Source organism: Hyla sarda, chromosome 1, assembly GCF_029499605.1.
Source record: "Hyla sarda isolate aHylSar1 chromosome 1, aHylSar1.hap1, whole genome shotgun sequence".
Lineage (NCBI taxonomy): Eukaryota > Metazoa > Chordata > Amphibia > Anura > Hylidae > Hyla > Hyla sarda.
Window position 1 is genome coordinate 195,771,162 of NC_079189.1, and position 17,032 is coordinate 195,788,193.

The 17,032-nt window shown below is 40.7% G+C and overlaps 1 protein-coding gene across 3 annotated transcripts in view; it reads left to right on the forward strand.

Moving 5' to 3' along the window:
* Nucleotides 1-16,573, forward strand: part of LOC130362316 (uncharacterized) — a 158,753-nt gene extending 142,180 nt beyond the window's left edge. For all 3 annotated transcript variants that reach the window (XM_056566593.1, XM_056566586.1, XM_056566600.1), the window contains 5 exons: nucleotides 2,619-2,687; nucleotides 5,782-5,871; nucleotides 11,604-11,628; nucleotides 14,493-14,560; nucleotides 15,853-16,573. In XM_056566593.1, coding sequence (XP_056422568.1) covers nucleotides 2,619-2,687; nucleotides 5,782-5,871; nucleotides 11,604-11,628; nucleotides 14,493-14,560; nucleotides 15,853-15,899 — 299 coding nt within the window. In that variant the 3' untranslated portion in view covers nucleotides 15,900-16,573. The remainder of the gene's footprint in view (nucleotides 1-2,618; nucleotides 2,688-5,781; nucleotides 5,872-11,603; nucleotides 11,629-14,492; nucleotides 14,561-15,852) is intronic.
* Nucleotides 16,574-17,032: the final 459 nt, after the last annotated feature.

Sequence of the window (17,032 nt, forward strand, 5' to 3'; positions counted from 1 at the left end):
CTTGTGAAAATGTAAAGTATAGGGCAACATCAGCATGTTAGTGTAAAAAATAAAAAAATTTTACACTAACATTCTGGTGTAGACCCCAACATTTCCTTTTCATGAAGGGTTAAAGAAGAAAAAGCCCCCCAAACCTTGTAACGCAATTTCTCCCGAGTACAGCGATACCCCATATGTGACCCTAAACTGTTGCCCTGAAATACGACAGGGCTCCAAAGTGAGAGCGCCATGTGCATTTGAGGCCTAAATTAGGGATTTGCATAGGGGTGGACATAGGGGTATTCTACGCCAGTGATTCCCAAACAGGGTGCCTCCAGCTGTTGCAAAACTCCCAGCATGCCTGGACAGTCAACGGCTGTCCGACAATACTGGGAGTTGTTGTTTTTCAACAGCTGGAGGCTCTGCTTTGGAAACAGTGGTGTACCGGACGTTCTTATTGGGGGAGGGGGGCTGTGTAGGGGTATGTGTATATGTAGTGTTTTTAACTTTTTATTTTATTTTGTGTTAGTGTAGTGTAGTGTTTTTAGGGTACAGTCACATGGGCGGGGGTTACAGCGAGTTTCCCAGCGCAAAATTTGCTGCATCTCAAGATGCGAGAAACCCACTGTAAAAGCCTCGCCCATGTGAATGTACCCTGTACATTCACGGGGGTGGCGGGGCGGGGGGGGGCTTGCATCAGCTGTTGCAAAACCACAACTCCCAGCATGCATGGTCTGTTAGTGCATGCTGGGAGTCATAGTTTTGCAACAGCTGGAGGCACACAGGTTAGGAAACACTGAGTTAGAAACAGACAATGTTTCCCAACCAGTGTGTCTCCAGTTGTTGCAAAGCTACAACTCCCAGCATGCCCAGACAGCTGAAGGGCATGCTGGGAGTTGTAGTTCGGCAACATCTGAAGGGCCAGATGTTGCTGAACTAAAACTCCCAGCATGCCTGGACAGTCAGTGCATACTGGGAGTTGTAGTTTTGCAACAGCTGGAAGAGCACAGATTGGAGACCATTATACAATGGTCTCCAAACTGGGGCCCTCCAGATGTTGCAAAACTACAACTCCCAGCATGCATGGTCTTTTAGTGCATGCTGGGAGTTATAGTTTTGCAACAGCTGGAGGCACACAGGTTAGGAAACACTGAGTTAGAAACAATGTTTCCCAACCAGTGTGTCTCCAGCTGTTGCAAAACTACAACTCCCAGCATGCCCAGACAGCTGAAGGGCATGCTGGGAGTTGTAGTTCGGCAACATCTGAAGGGCCAGATGTTGCTTAACTAAAACTCCCAGCATGCCTGGACAGTCAGTGCATGCTGGGAGTTGTAGTTTTGCAACAGCTGGAAGAGCACAGATTGGAGACCATTATACAATGGTCTCCAAACTGGGGCCCTCCAGATGTTGCAAAACTACAACTCCCAGCATGCCCGGACAGCCAAAGGCTGTCTAGGCATGCTGGGAGTTGTAGTTTTCAGACTCCTAGAAGCAGCAGTGAAGATCTTCACTGCTGCCTCTGAGGACCACATACTTACCCGTCGCTGCTCGTCCACGTGGCCGGTCCCGCGCTGCTCCTCGGTCCCGCCGCTGGATCAGGTAAGTCCGCCGGTCCCCACGTGTTCCCCCCGAATGCCGCAGGTCCCCGCGAGCCCCTGCAGCGCTTCGTCCCCCGTTCTGCCCGACTTCCAGGTGCGGGCAGTGCGGGGGATCTGAACTTTCACCCCAGATCACTGTGATTGGTCCACAGGGACCAATCACAGTGATCGCTGACCAGGACCATCAATTGATGGTCCTGGGGGTGAAGCAGAAGTTGTCCCCTGCTGGAAACAGCGGGACTTCTGCCAGTTAACCCGTGCGATGCTGCGCATCGCCGGGTTAACTGCATGTCATTTATAAACGCCGGGATGCGCGAACGCACTGCACAACCCGGCGTTTATATATGACATTCTGCGGGAAGGGGTTAATAATAACTGTTAATATTTTTTGTATATTTTTTGGACACATGATATCTTATACTTGAGACATCTATCAGTGAATCAGATGACTAGCCTTGAGGGCCTTTGAAAGGGAACCTGTCACCATAAAAATGCAGTCCAAACTACTGATATTATATTATAGAGTAGAAGGAGCTGACCAGGCTGATATATAGTTTTATGTAAAAACAAATCAGTACTCTGTGATTGAAAGCCTTTCCTGTATGAGGAAGCATGCAGAGATAGAATAGTAAATGAGTGTATGAATGATTGTACATAGCAAGTGTATTCCCTTACTACATGCTGTATATGTGTGAGCTGCTGCCATTTTTGAGTCAGTGTTGAGTCTTTTTCCTGGTCAGTTCATGATAGAACTTCTCTATTAAATGAAGGAAACAAATAGCAGACTGTAGGGCATATGTCCTGTCCTACCGGCAACTGGTGACATAGTCAAAGGAGTCATGCTAAAATATAAACAGATGACAAATGCAACAAATACCCAAGTAGAAAGACCACTGACTGTTCACCTTGAATCACATTGTATCAGGTATTTGAATGTCTTTTGATAAAAGTTACATTACTAACATGTATTTTGTTTCCATTTAATATAGTTTGAGCTGCATTAAAAATATATACATTTTTCACTTTTATCTTCTTATTAAGATATATTGAAAGACGAAGGAAAAGATAAAGGCCACGAAGAACAACCAACAACATCAAAGAGCAAAAATGGTATTATTTACATCTTTTAAGACTTATAGTATATCACATAAGTAAGTCCATCCCTCACAATTATGTAAATATTTTATAGCTTTTCATGTGACAACACTGAAAAAAACACTCTACTACAATGTAAAGTAGTAGTCACATAGCCTGTTTGCAGTTTTTGAGTGTTTTATCTTTAGAAGAGGCTTCCTTCTGGGGTGACAGCCATGCAGGTCATTTAACCCCTTAAGGACGCAGGACGTAAATGTACGTCCTGGTGAGGTGGTACTTAACGCACCAGGACGTACATTTACGTCCTGAGCATAACCGCGGGCATCGGAGCGATGCCCGTGTCATGCGCGGCTGATCCCGGCTGCTGATCGCAGCCAGGGACCCGCCGGCAATGGCCGACGCCCGCGATCTCACGGGCGTCCGCCATTAACCCCTCAGGTGCCGGGATCAATACAGATCCCGGCATCTGCGGCAGTTCGCGATTAAAATGAACGATCGGATCGCCCGCAGCGCTGCTGCGGGGATCCGATCATTCATAACGCCGCACGGAGGTCCCCTCACCTTCCTCCGTGCGGCTCCCGGCGTCTCCTGCTCTGGTCTGTGATCGAGCAGACCAGAGCAGAAGATGACCGATAATACTGATCTGTTCTATGTCCTATACATGGAACAGATCAGTATTAGCAATCATGGTATTGCTATGAATAGTCCCCTATGGGGACTATTCAAGTGTAAAAAAAAATGTAAAAAAATGTAAAAGTAAAAGTAAAAAAAAAAGTGAAAAATCCCCTCCCCCAATAAAAAAGTAAAACGTCAGTTTTTTCCTATTTTACCCCCAAAAAGCGTAAAAAACATTTTTTATAGACATATCTGGTATCGCCGCGTGCGTAAATGTCCGAACTATTAAAATAAAATGTTAATGATCCCGTACGGTGAACGGCGTGAACGAAAAAAAATTTAAAAAGTCCAAAATTCCTACTTTTTTAATACATTTTATTAAAAAAAAAATTATAAAAAATGTATTAAAAGTTTTTTATATGCAAATGTGGTATCAAAAAAAAGTACAGATCATGGCGCAAAAAATGAGCCCCCATACCACCGCTTATACGGAAAAATAAAAAGTTATAGGTCATCAAAATAAAGGGATTATAAACGTACTAATTTGGTTAAAAAGTTTGTGATTTTTTTTTAAGCGCAACAATAATATAAAAGTATATAATAATGGGTATCATTTTAATCGTATTGACCCTCAGAATAAAGAACACATGTCATTTTTACCAGAAATTGTACGGCGTGAAAACAAAACCTTCCAAAATTAGCAAAATTGGGTTTTTCGTTTTAATTTCCCCACAAAAATTGTGTTTTTTGGTTGCGCCATACATTTTATGATATAATGAGTGATGTCATTACAAAGGACAACTGGTCGCGCAAAAAACAAGCCCTCATACTAGTCTGTGGATGAAAATATAAAAGAGTTATGATTTTTAGAAGGCGAGGAGGAAAAAATGAAAACGTAAAAATTAAATTGTCTGAGTCCTTAAGGCCAAAATGGGCTGAGTCCTTAAGGGGTTAATGCAGTGTGTGGCATATAGTCTGAGCACTGACAGGCAGACCCCCCCCCCCCCCCACCGCCTTCATCCTTTCAACCTCTTCAGCAATGCTGGCAGCACTTTTAGCCATGTCACATGAATCACATGATTCTGTTAAACTGAATGTAGATCACCAAAGAACTCCATGGTTTTCTATGTTCAGTTTGGTAATACCACAGTAGATTTGCTTTTGTGGGCAGTTACACAGTTTTTAGAAGTAGTAGCTGAATTTTGTAACCCTTACTTCGGGTGTATACAGTGGGGGAATTTCATAAGGTCATAATTCTGGCACAAATTGTGGCAACCATTAGCAAATACATAATGCATATATAATTCATTTTTGATGCTTTGTGCTGTCACTAGCCAGTTTTGAAAATTGTTGAGAATAGAAGTTAGACCAAAATTTTGGTGCAAAAATGATCTTAAGTCAACCAATAGATGCCTAATGTATACATTCTTGTTAATATGTAAATCAGGCTCAAGTGCCCAGGGGCATTCCCCATCACACCAAAAGCCCTGGGTTAGCCAGCTCATCTCCTTTTATTCACTGCCTCCATGTTTCACAGAGTGTGTCTGCCATGTAAGGCAGGTAATAGTTCGGCCCTGAGCTTACCCAAAGCCATTTTCCCTGCCTGCTTAATCATTTGCTCTAAGCGACAGACCCCCAACTGGTCCACAGTCCCTATGTTGGATAAGTGCAGGGCTTGGCAATGTCAAAATAATAAAGCAAAACACAGTACAGAGGTCAGAAAACAGTCTGTGTCACAAAGCACAGAAAGCACTAGAGCTGTCCATACACATTTGATTAGAGCCATCCAACCCCACCAATTTCAGTGAAATCCGTAGACCATCTAATACAGTGCTTTCAAAAGGGGTTAATGAAATGGCACTGATGGATCATAACGGGGTTAATAAAATTACACAAGGGGAGATGAAGGGGTTAATAAAATGGCACAGTGGGTGATGAAGGGGGTTAATGAAATGGCACAGGGGGTATTAAGTTGCACAGAGGGTGATGAAGAAAGGGATGAAGTGGAACAGAGGTTGATCAAGGGAGGGTAATTAAGTGACACAGGGGTGATGAAGAGGGATGATGAAATGGCACAGGGTAATAACAACCACATTTGTAATGCTAATATTGAATACTGGTATCATGTTGTGTGTCGGATGTATGGTGAAAGGTGAGTCCCCAAACTATGCATGTCTAAAAAAGGTGTCACCAACATGAAGTTTGGAAAGTTCTGATCGAATGTGTATAGGGGTCTCATTACCTGTCCAGATACAACCTTATATAAACTCTGAATAGCAGTCCATATTCTTCTAAAGGCTCTGGAGGAAAAAGGAAAATGTTAATAGAGTACACATGCAGCTGCAGGAAGTGTGTTCAATAATAACATTATAATTATTTCCTAGAACATTTTGGCAAGATAAATACTGAAAATTAAACACAGAACCAATAAACTGCTAGTGATTTGCACCAAGGGAAAAAGATCTATACTATTTAACCTTTGTTTTTCTTATAGGAATAATTATTGGAGTAGGTGGTATTCTTGCTGCAGTTGTTTTAGTTGTCCTATTATTTCTGTACAAGATGTGTCAGAAAAAGCCTCCAGGTAAGAACAGGTTTTGTAAGTTGTGTAAAACTTTTGGTATGATAACAGAAGAGTATATTTAAACATGAAATAACTGATGCCATATATTTAATGATTTGCATAATCCCTTAATAACAAAACAAATATATCTAATGGTAATTAATCTTTATATATGTGTTTTATTACAAAGGTGTCATCATTGTTAGCTTAAGAGTGGAATTAAAATATAACAGGGGGGGGGGGGGTAGGTGACCTAAGCAACATTATTTATTAAAGAAGAAAAAGTCAATGTCACAAGCTGATGGTTTAATTGGCAATGTTTTATGATAACAAACTACTGACTAACTAGTTTGAAGTGTCCCTGTCATCTCAAAAAACTTTTCACATGTCACAACATGTCAAGACTTTTGATCGGTCAGGGCCTCAGTACTGGGACCACCACTGATAAGGAGAATGAGCAAAGAGAACTGTGCTTCACTCTCCGTATTATAATGCAGCAGTAGAACATACCTAAAATCCAGGAAGTGAAGCATACTTCTCCCCTCTCATTCCCCGATTGGTGGCGGTCTTAATACTTAGACTTCAACCAATCAAAACTTTTGTCCCTGTTTCTTTTAAATGACAGGGGGACTTTAATAAGCAGTGAGTGTCTGATGAGACATTGCATGGATGACAGGATACATTACATTACAATAGACAATGTCATTAAGCTGTAGTTACTAAAATATTCCCCAAGAGAGAAGTATAAAGATCAGTCAACACTTTAATGGTCACTGTTGTTTCAGACAACTTCCCTCCATGGGACATCATAGTCATAAGTCACTTTGTTTACCAAATCTGACTTCTTATCTCTTGACCACTAGGTGTCTCACTTCTTTGCAAACTGCCTTTGCAATCAGTGCCTGTTAATGGAATTCTGTTTCTAGTAATTTACAGACTAAGACCGAACACAGGAAGTGGGTGGGTGGGGGACTAAGCTACTGTTTAGGAGGGGGTATAACAGCTTGGGCTGTGTACATGCAATCTCTGAACATAAATTAAGGCTTCCGTCTCATCTCAGCAGCAGTTCAGTGCTTCATGTAACCCCTACCTTGCTGTTCTTCTGCTGTTTCTTTTATATCTGTTCGCATTGTGGCATAAGTAACCTATTCTTCCTCCTGATGCCATCAATAGCAATTTCTTTGCTATTTTCTATGTGCAGTCCGCATTGTCTCCATGCTCATTGAAATTGGCATTGGGGTGAGTTGATTCTACCTTTCATTGTGGCATCAATAGTAATGTACTGACATTTAATCATCCCCCAGCACAGTGCCAGTCTTTATCAAATCACCTTGTTGCCACTCTGAAGGGCTAATCTAACAATATCATGCGGAATAAAAATAATTAATTGAAATGACAGATACACTTTTAGGAAGCAAGTAACCATCACCTATGGAGTAGGGACTTACTTACTAATTTAGAAGGCAACAACAAATTGCCTTTGAGCTTTAAGCATGGTGTCACCTGTCAGTCACATGGTTTTGGCTCTGTTTTTAAGCTTCAGTAACTCTGACATCTGTGATATATCATAGTATCTATAACACTGTAGATGGCATACAGTATAAAGTAGAACCCCTAATGGAAAAATTAGGTCCCAAATATGAAAAACCCCATAGGGGACATTTATCATTGTTGCTTTGGTAAGCGCGTTCTGTAGGCATTTTTTTCTTGCTTTGGTTTTGCTTATGTGTGACATATTTATTATACTATCACTGGGGGTTGATAAATTTGGCTCACATAAGCAAAAAACAATAAAACACTTTTGAATACCATTTTTTTTAGCACACACAAGCAAAAAACAAAAAATGACTTCAAAACACCAGTTTGTAACCCCACTGTAAAAAAAGTTTGATTTATATGTGTGTTAATTGCATTTTTTTTACCACTTTTTTCCCCTAAATGTACTAACCCATTTTTTAGGGGAAACCCCACACATTTTTTCATGAATAATTAAATATAAAAAAATTAAAAAAAACGCATAGGGTTCCCCCTATTTTTATTCTCAGCCAGATACCAACCAAGCAGGGTGGGCAAGGACCATTGTTACTGACCCTCCCCAGGCTAAAGAATGCCAGCCTGTTACCATCTAGGCCCAGGAATGCCCTTTTTGATGCTTCGGGCCTGTGGTACTGGCTCTTCCCGGCACCCCTGTGGCGGTGGGTACCGGGTAATAATTTACGGATAGCGCTAGCTGTTTTTGTGGCTAACGCTAAGCCCCAGCTTAGTAATGGATTTCGTCCTTAGTAATGGATACTAAGCCTGTAAAAAGTAAATTAAAAAAGAACACAACACGTTTAATGAAAATGTTATTCCAAAATACACTCCCCCACAAGCCCACATTAAACAAAAAAAATGCTGATCATCGACGTAGTCCACCAAATCCGAAGTAGTCCACAGGATACACGGATCTGAAATGAGAAGAAGAAAAAACACGGAAAATAGGTTAGCACATTTATTGTCACCTGTCCGCACATCTCCAGCCTGTGCCGTGCGACTACAGTGGGGATCAAAAGTTTGGGCACCCCAGGTTAAAATTTGTATTAATGTGCATAAAGAAGCCAAAGAAAGATGGAAAAATCCCAAAAAGGCATATATGTCAACAAAAGTTAGATTTTATTTCCATCATTTACACCTTCAAAATAACAGAAAACAAAAAAATGGCGTCTGCAAAAGTTTGGGCACCCTGCAGAATTTATAGCATGCACTGCCCCTTTGCAAAGCTGAGACCTGCCAGTGTCATGGATTGTTCTCAATCATCATCTGGGAAGACCAGGTGATGTCAATCTCAAAGGTTGTAAATGCCCAGACTCATCTGACCTTGCCCCAACAATCAGCACTGGGTTCTTCTAAGCAGTTGTCTAGAAATCTGAAACTGAAAATAGTTGACACTCACAAAACTGGAAAAGGCTATAAAAAGATAGCAATACGTTTTCAGATGGCAATATCCTCTGTTCAGAATGTAATTAAGAAATGGCAGTCATCAGGAACAGTGGAAGTTAAAGCAAGATCTGGAAGACCAAGAAAAATATCAGACAGAACAGCTCGCAGGATTGTGAGAAAAACAATTAAAAACCCACATTTGACTGCAAAATCCCTCCAGAAAGATCTGGCAGATACTGGCGTTGTGGTACACTATTCCACTATAAAGAGATACTTGTACAAATATGGTCTTCATGGAAGAAAACAACCTCTTCTACGTCCTCACCACAAAAATCAGCATTTGAACTTTGCAAATGAAAGCCTGATGCATTTTGGAAACAAGTTCTGAGGTTAAATTTGAACTTTTTGGCCAGAATGAGCAAAGGTACGTTTGGAGAAGAAGGGGAGCAGAATTTTATGAAAAAAACCTCTGTCCAATTGTTAAGCATGGGGGGGTGGATCAATCATGCTTTGGGGTTGTATTGCAGCTAGTGGCACAGGGAACATCTCACAAGTAGAAGGAAAAATGGATTCAATAACATTTTAGCAAATTTTGGATGCTAACTTCATGCCATCTGTGAAAAAGCTGAAGGTAAAGAGAGGATGGCTTCTACAAATGGATAATGATCCTAAACACACCTCGAAATCCATGGAGGATTACATCAAGAGGCGTAAACTAAAGGTTTTGCCATGGCCTTCACAATCTCCTGACCTCAACATAATTGAAAATCTATGGATAGGCCTTAAAAGAGCAGTGCGTGACAGACAGCCCAGAAATCTCAAAGAACTGGAATACTTTTGTAAGGAAGAATGGGCAAAGATACCTCAAACAAGAATTGAAAGACTATTAGCTGGCCACAAAAAGCATTTACAAGCTGTGATACTTGCCAAAGGGGGCAGAACAAGATATTAACTCTGCAGGGTGCCCAAACTTTTGCAGACGCCATTTTTTTATTTTCTGTTATTTTGAAAGTGTAAATGATGGAAATAAAATCTAACTTTTGTTGACATATTATAAGAATATCTTATCTGTAATTTGATGCCTTTTGGAGATTTTTCCATCTTTCCTTGGCTTCTTTATGCACATTAATAAACATTTTTACCTGGGGTGCCCAAACTTTTGATCCCCACTGTACAACCTCCAGCATGTCCTCACTGTAAGGGCATGCTGGGAGTAGTAGTCATGCAAAAGTGGGCTGGTGGGAGATGTGCAGGCGGGTGACAAGTAAGCCAGAGAAGCTTGTCACCTGCTCAAACATATCCTGCCACCCGCGCTGCACGATTACAACTCCCAGAATGCCTTTGCAGTAAGGATATGCTGCGAGTTGTAGTAGTGCAGCACGGACGGGAGATGTGTGGGCGGATGACAAGCTTGTCACCTGCCCCTGCCACACAAAAACAACTCCCAGTCTGCCCTTACAGTAATGCCATGCTGGGAGTTGTAGTTGCAACACCTGCCCCACAGCACGGAAACAACTCCCAACATGCCCTTACTGCAAGGCGGGGCGAGTGACAAGCATATCTCCTGCCCCAGGACTAAAACTCTCCGGATGTCCTTACTGCAAGGGAATGCTGGGAGTTGTAGTTTTGCAGCAGGGGCAGGTGACAAGCTTGTCACCCGCTCCCACTGCAGGACTACAACTCCCAGCATGCCCTTACAGAAAGGGCATGCTGGGAGTTGTAGTCATGCAGCAGGGGCAGGTGACAAGCTTGTCTACCGCTCCTGCCACAGGACTACAATACCCAGCATGTCCTTACTGCAAGAGAATGCTGGAAGTTGTAATCGTGTGACGGGGGTGAGTGACATGCTTGTCACCTGCCCCTGCTGCATGAATACAACTCCCAGCATGCTCTTGCAGTAAGGACATGCTGGGAGTTTTAGTCATGCTGCACGGGTGGGAGATGTGCAGGCGCCCGCCCACACGGACGGGAGATGTCACCCGCCCGCACATCTTCCACCCATCCACGCAACATCACTACAACTCCCAGCATGTCCTTACTGTAAGGGAATGTTGGGAGTTGTAGTAGTGGGGAGCGGGCAGGTGACAGGGAAGCCAGGGAAGTGGGCAGCTTGTGCTCCGCTCCCTGGCTTCTCAGCGGGAGAAATGAAGTTACGGCACTGATCACTCTCAGTACGGTCTTGACCAATCACAGGTCTGAAATTAACGTGCTGTAATTTCATTTTCCAGTCGGCCGGCTACTTCCCTGCCACCCACCCACATCAATCACCTGCCCGCTAGGTATTGCAGAACTATAACTCCCAGCATGTCCTCACTGTAAGGGCATGCTGGGAGTTATAGTTTTGCAATACCTAGGGAACGGGTGATAGATGTGGGCGGGTGGTCGGGGCAACGGAGCTGTGCAAAAAGTCGCAGTTGCGACTTTTTGTGCAACTTTTTTAAAATTGCTGTCAAAAGCAAGTTTGTAAGCCAGGTCTGACCTGGCTCACACTTGCGACTTTTTAAAGGGATTTTGCAACTTTTATTTGCTTACGTGCGACTTTTTCAATGATAAATTCCTGACCACTGCAAAGTGAAAATTGAAAATTGCTTAGGTAGGGCAGATTGGTATTTTTTGCTTACCCACAAAAGTCACACAAAAAATTGCTTAGGAGCACATGCAACTTTTTGTGCGACTTCTGTAAGTAAAAATAAAAATCCCTTGATAAATGTCCCTCCATGTGTAAAAGTGGAAATATATTCTTTTTATATGCTTATATGTCCCCCCCCCCCAATTTTCATAATGCTTAACAAAATACACATTACAATATTTGACACTGTTTTCTTCTTTTTTAGCTGTAGAGTACAGTGAAGAAAAAGTGTAAGTAGCCTGCAGCTTAGAAAATATGAATGTCGAGCCAGAAGTGCATGTTTATTTGTCATATGTTTGTCCTGTTCCATGAACATCACATGGTTCACAGAGCACTGTGCATAGTCTAACTGAAACGATTCAATCTTTATTTTATCTGGACTAAAAGAGCTTACTACAGGGTTGGCCATTTATATGGATACACCTTAATAAAATGGGAATGATTGGTGATATTAACTTCCTGTTGGTGGCACATTAGCATATGTGAGGGAGGAAACTTTTCAAGATGGGTGGGGACCATGACGGCCATTTTGAAGTCGGCCATTTTGAATCCAATTTTTGTTTTTTCTATAGGAAGAGGGTCATGTGACATATCAAACTTATTGGGAATTTCACCACAAATACAATGATGTGCTTGGTTTTAACGTAACTTTTTTCTTTCATGAGTTATTTACAAGTTTCTGACCACTTATAAAATGTGTTCAATGTGCTGCCCATTGTGTTGGATTGTCAATGCAACCCTCTTCTCCCACTCTTCACACACTGATAGCAACACTGCAGGAGAAATGCTAGCACAGGCTTCCAGTATCCGTAGTTTCAGGTTCTGAAGAATGGGCAAAACAAAAATTGGAACAGGATCCTCAGTTTACGCAGAAGATTTTGTTTAGTGATGAGGCAAACTTTTATGTGTATGGTGAAGTTAACAAACAAAACCACCGCTATTGGTCTGACACTAGCTCACATTGGATAGATCCCTCCAAGACTGTTGGAACACAAAAATTGATGGTATGGTGTGGTATATGGGGTACAAAGATAGTGGGGCCATTCTTCATCAATGGAAACCTCAAGGCCACTGGATATGCGAAATTGCTACATGATGATGTGTTTCCTACTTTATACACTGAAGCTGGCACATTCCATGAATTTTTCCAGCAAGATGATGCACCACCACATTATGGGTGTCAGGTCCGAGCATTCCTAGATGAACAGTTTCCTGGAAAGTGGATTCGTCATTGTGGGCCAGTTGAATGGCCCCCAAGGCCTCTTGATCTGACCCCCTTAAACTTTTATCTTTGGGGTCATCTGAAGGCAATTGTCTATGCTGTGAAGATACGAGATGTGCAGCACCTGAAACTATGGATACTGGAAGCCTGTGCTAACATTTCTGCTGCTGTGTTGCTATCAGTGTGTGAAGAGTGGGAGAAGAGGGTTGCTTTGACAATCCAACACAATGGGCAGCACATTGAACACATTTAATAAGTGGTCAGAAACTTGTAAATAACTCATGAAAGAATAAAGTTACGTTAAAACCAAGCACAACATTGTTTTTCTTGTGAAATTCCCAATAAGATTGAGGTGTCACATGACCCTCTTCCTATGGAAAAAACAAAAGTTGGATTCAAAATTGCCGACTTCAAATTGGCTGCCACGGTCACCACCCATCTTGAAAAGTTTCCCCCCTCACATATACTAATGTGCCACAAACAGAAAGTTAATATCTCCAACCATTCCCATTTTATTAAGGTGTATCCATATAAATGGCCCACCCTGTATATGGCAGATGATAAACAGTGACTGTTTTCCTCCAGACATGATGCTTTGAACTGAGGCTATAAAGTTCAATTTTGGTTTCATAAGACCAGAGAATGTTGTTTTACACCTTTTAGGTGCTTTTTTCAAACTCTAGGGGGACTTTTTTCTAGTCACTTTGCCATAAAACCCAAACTGGTGGAATACTGCAGTGATGGTTGATCATCTGGACGTTTCTCCCATCTACACACAGGATCTTTGGAGCTTAGCCAGTTGGAGCTCAGCTCGGGTCCACTGGAATCTTCATCACCTTACTTACCAAGACCCTTCCCCCCGATTACCTAGTTTGGTGGGGCAGCTCCAGGAAGAGTTGTAGTTGTTCCAAACTTCTTTCATTTAAGAATTATGGAGGCCAGAGAAAGAGATCTTGAGAAAGAGAGAGAGATCTCGAGAGAGAGAGAGATTTCGAGAGAGAGAGATAGAGAGAGATCTCGAGAGAGTGAGAGATCCCAAGATCTCAAGACAGAGAGAGAGAGAAAAAGATCTCAAGATATCAAGAGAGAGAGAGAGATCTTGAGATATCGAGAGAGAGAGAGATCCCTAGAGAGAGAGATCTCGAGAGAGAGAGAGAGAGAGAGAGAGAGAGAGAGAGAGAGAGAGGGAGAGAGAGAGATCTCAATTGATTGTACAGGATTTGGAAATACTCCCTTTATCAAATCCTGTACAATCATCTGAATTTACCCCAAGTGACTACATTCAAGGTGTAGAAACATCTCAACAATGATCAAGAGAAATGGGAGGCCCCAAGAGCTAAATTTCAAGAACCATAGCAAAGAGTCTGAATACTTATGTCCATGCAAAATTTTATTATTAATTTTGCAAAAGTTTCAATGAACGTTCAACTAATCAACTTGTAGTTATAATATCTCTGTCTATCATGGACTTATCGTAAACTGCACCATTTTGTTCACTAACTTCAGATGCCCCACTTTGATAAGCTTAGAAGGGAAAAGAAATCATGGGAACTATTGTACTTTACATGTATAATTCCATCCACAGCAAGCCCTACAAGCCCTAAGAAAAATCTTTAAACAAAAGGGCTACATAAAACTGGTATCATAATATTAAGGACTATTTTTGAGTGGTATGGCGGTATCATCTATGATGTGGCTATGGTGGTATCATCTGATACTTTTCATCTGGTATCATCTGGTACTTTTCTGCACCTTACAAGTTCCGATAACACATTTTTATTCAGATTTTAACAATCTTGTTGCTCACATTGATTTAAAAAAAAAATGAGATAATGTTACAATAAACTTACACATTTTTTTTTTCTTTTACAGTAATAGATCGTCTCAAACTAAGGAAAGTGTTAAATTGCTTTCTGTAAAAACGGCTACTCCATTTTCTGGTAAGTGTCTGGGATTGCTCAGCGTCATTGTCTTCATATGCCCTTGGCAAGCATTGCCTAAATATTTAAACAGTTGTCTGTGATATTAAATATTTGCTGCCTTCCAGGCTAATGCTAGCTATATTAAAATGAAGCGCATTTTTTTTGTTATCTCATTGAAAGCAAAGCAAGGGTGAGCATAATACTTCAACTGCAAAGGAAATTATGAGAGGCAAAGACTTTATTAGTAAATCCTATTAAACTTTGATAAATAAATAGGTGCTTCTTATGAAATAAATAGAGTGATCCCACCACTGGTCCCGACTTTCCAGGGGAAGACGCAGGGAACTGGCTGCTGCAGGTGAATGTATAATTACATGGTGGCAATTCACATTAATGGACATCAATATAATAAAAGGACAGCTCCTTGAATGGGACATCTACAGAGCAGGGTAGCAAAAGGGGGTCATGAGCAGGAGATCCCATCCATGATTTCCATATGCCCATGCCCTCACAGGTCAAATGTCCAGGGATTGTCTTCACAACCCTTTTAAAAACAATTAAGCGGGGTATTGGTCCTCTGGTTTAGGACAACCCATGTTTACCTTATAAGTACATTGTTAAAGTAATCAGAGAGTAATAATTTCACATTACGCAGTGCCCACTTAAAGGGGTACTCCGGTGAAAACCTTTTTTCTTTTAAATCAACTGGTGGCAGAAAGTTAAACATATTTGTAAATTACTTCTATTAAAAAAATATTAATCCTTCCAGTACTTATTAGCTGCTGAATGCTACAGACGAAATTCCTTTCTTTTTGGAACACTGATGACATCACGAGCACAGTGCTCTCTGCTGACATCTCTGTCCATTTTAGCAACCATGCATAGCAGATGTATGCTTAGGGCAGCATGGTGGCTCAGTGATTAGCACTGCTGCATTGCAGTGCTGGGGACTTGGGTTCAAATCCCACTAAGGACAACAAAAAATAAAGCATTATTATAATAACGTCAGCAGAGAGAACTGTGCTTGTGATGTCATCAGAGAGCATTCCAAAAAGAAAAGAATTTCCTCTGTAGCATTCAGCAGCTAATAAGTACAGGAAGGATTAAGATTTTTTAATAGAAGTAATTTACAAATATGTTTAACTTTCTGCCACCAGTTGATTTAAAAGAAAAGAGGTTTTCACCGGAGTACCCCTTTAAATAAACATAAATGAGATGGGTAAAGCATGGATTATCTAGTACAGTTAAGGGCAAGTTGATGAGATTTGTACTATTGTGTGTTTATATTATTTTTTTTTCTATTTTATAAGATTCAAAAAGAATGTCATCAAACCAAATGGAGTCTATTGAATGTTGAAGATAATACCAAGTGACCACAGTTTAATACATTAAGTATTCATTTCTCTGTATTTCATGAAGAATGGAAACCTTTGCACTGTACAGCTGAACTACTAAAAGAAAGGCTTCTCAGAACTAGAAATGCCATTTTTTTTATGTTTTTTTATATTTTTGTACTTTGATTTGTTTTATACTTTTGACTTTTTATGTTTACCTGTGCTTTTTCTATATTGTGCAATTTTAGTTATTTTGTATGTTTATGGAATCAATGTAGTAACACAACATGGCACAACAGTCCTTCCAGGACCAAATTTATTTCCTGTTATTTTTGGATTTTACCATTGATGTTTCTGTAGTGTATAATAAAATGTGGGATTTATGAAACTTGCAAAAGGGTGTCTGCCACTTACATACACCATTTGTAGATACATAGTATCACTGTTTTACAGTGCTTGTATGCAAAGAACCTAAAATGTCCTCTATCTTGTAAGCACTACTAACAATTCCTGCATACAGTACATTAGATTCCTAGGAGCTGAAGTACAAAATGCATGTGCCTCTATGTATGTTCTTTCATAGCTGCCCTTGATGACCTACATCTATGCTACTTTGATGTTAATCCATATGTTTAAAAGACTATAAAGCCAAACTTTTCTGACTAAGTGACATGTTGTGGACAATGAATGAAAATTTTTTTAACCATTAAAAGAACTAAAAGGTTTACTATTTTATACAAAAGCATCGACTTCAAAATTGCTCAAAGAAATGCATTGGTATATATACAACTACAGTACTAATTGTTGTATTTCAATAGGATAATGTCATAACTTATTTCAGTCCTGATACTCTGAATTTTTATAGTATAACTGGCTAGTTTATCAGTACCATGCAGTAGTTAGACATTATAATATTTTATTACCAATCATAATAAGGTATAATACAGACATAAAACTGTATTTTTGTGACTCTTCAGCTGTTTAAGAAGTGCCAGCATGCCCTGACAGACTAAGCTTGTCAGGGTATGAGGGAAGTTTTACTTTTACAGTAACTGGAGAGTCACAGGTATGGATCTTGAGAAAACATGGTTTAATGTACTGTAGGCAGATATAATCAGTGTCCCCATTAAAGTTCCACCTCAGTTAGTGATCGGCT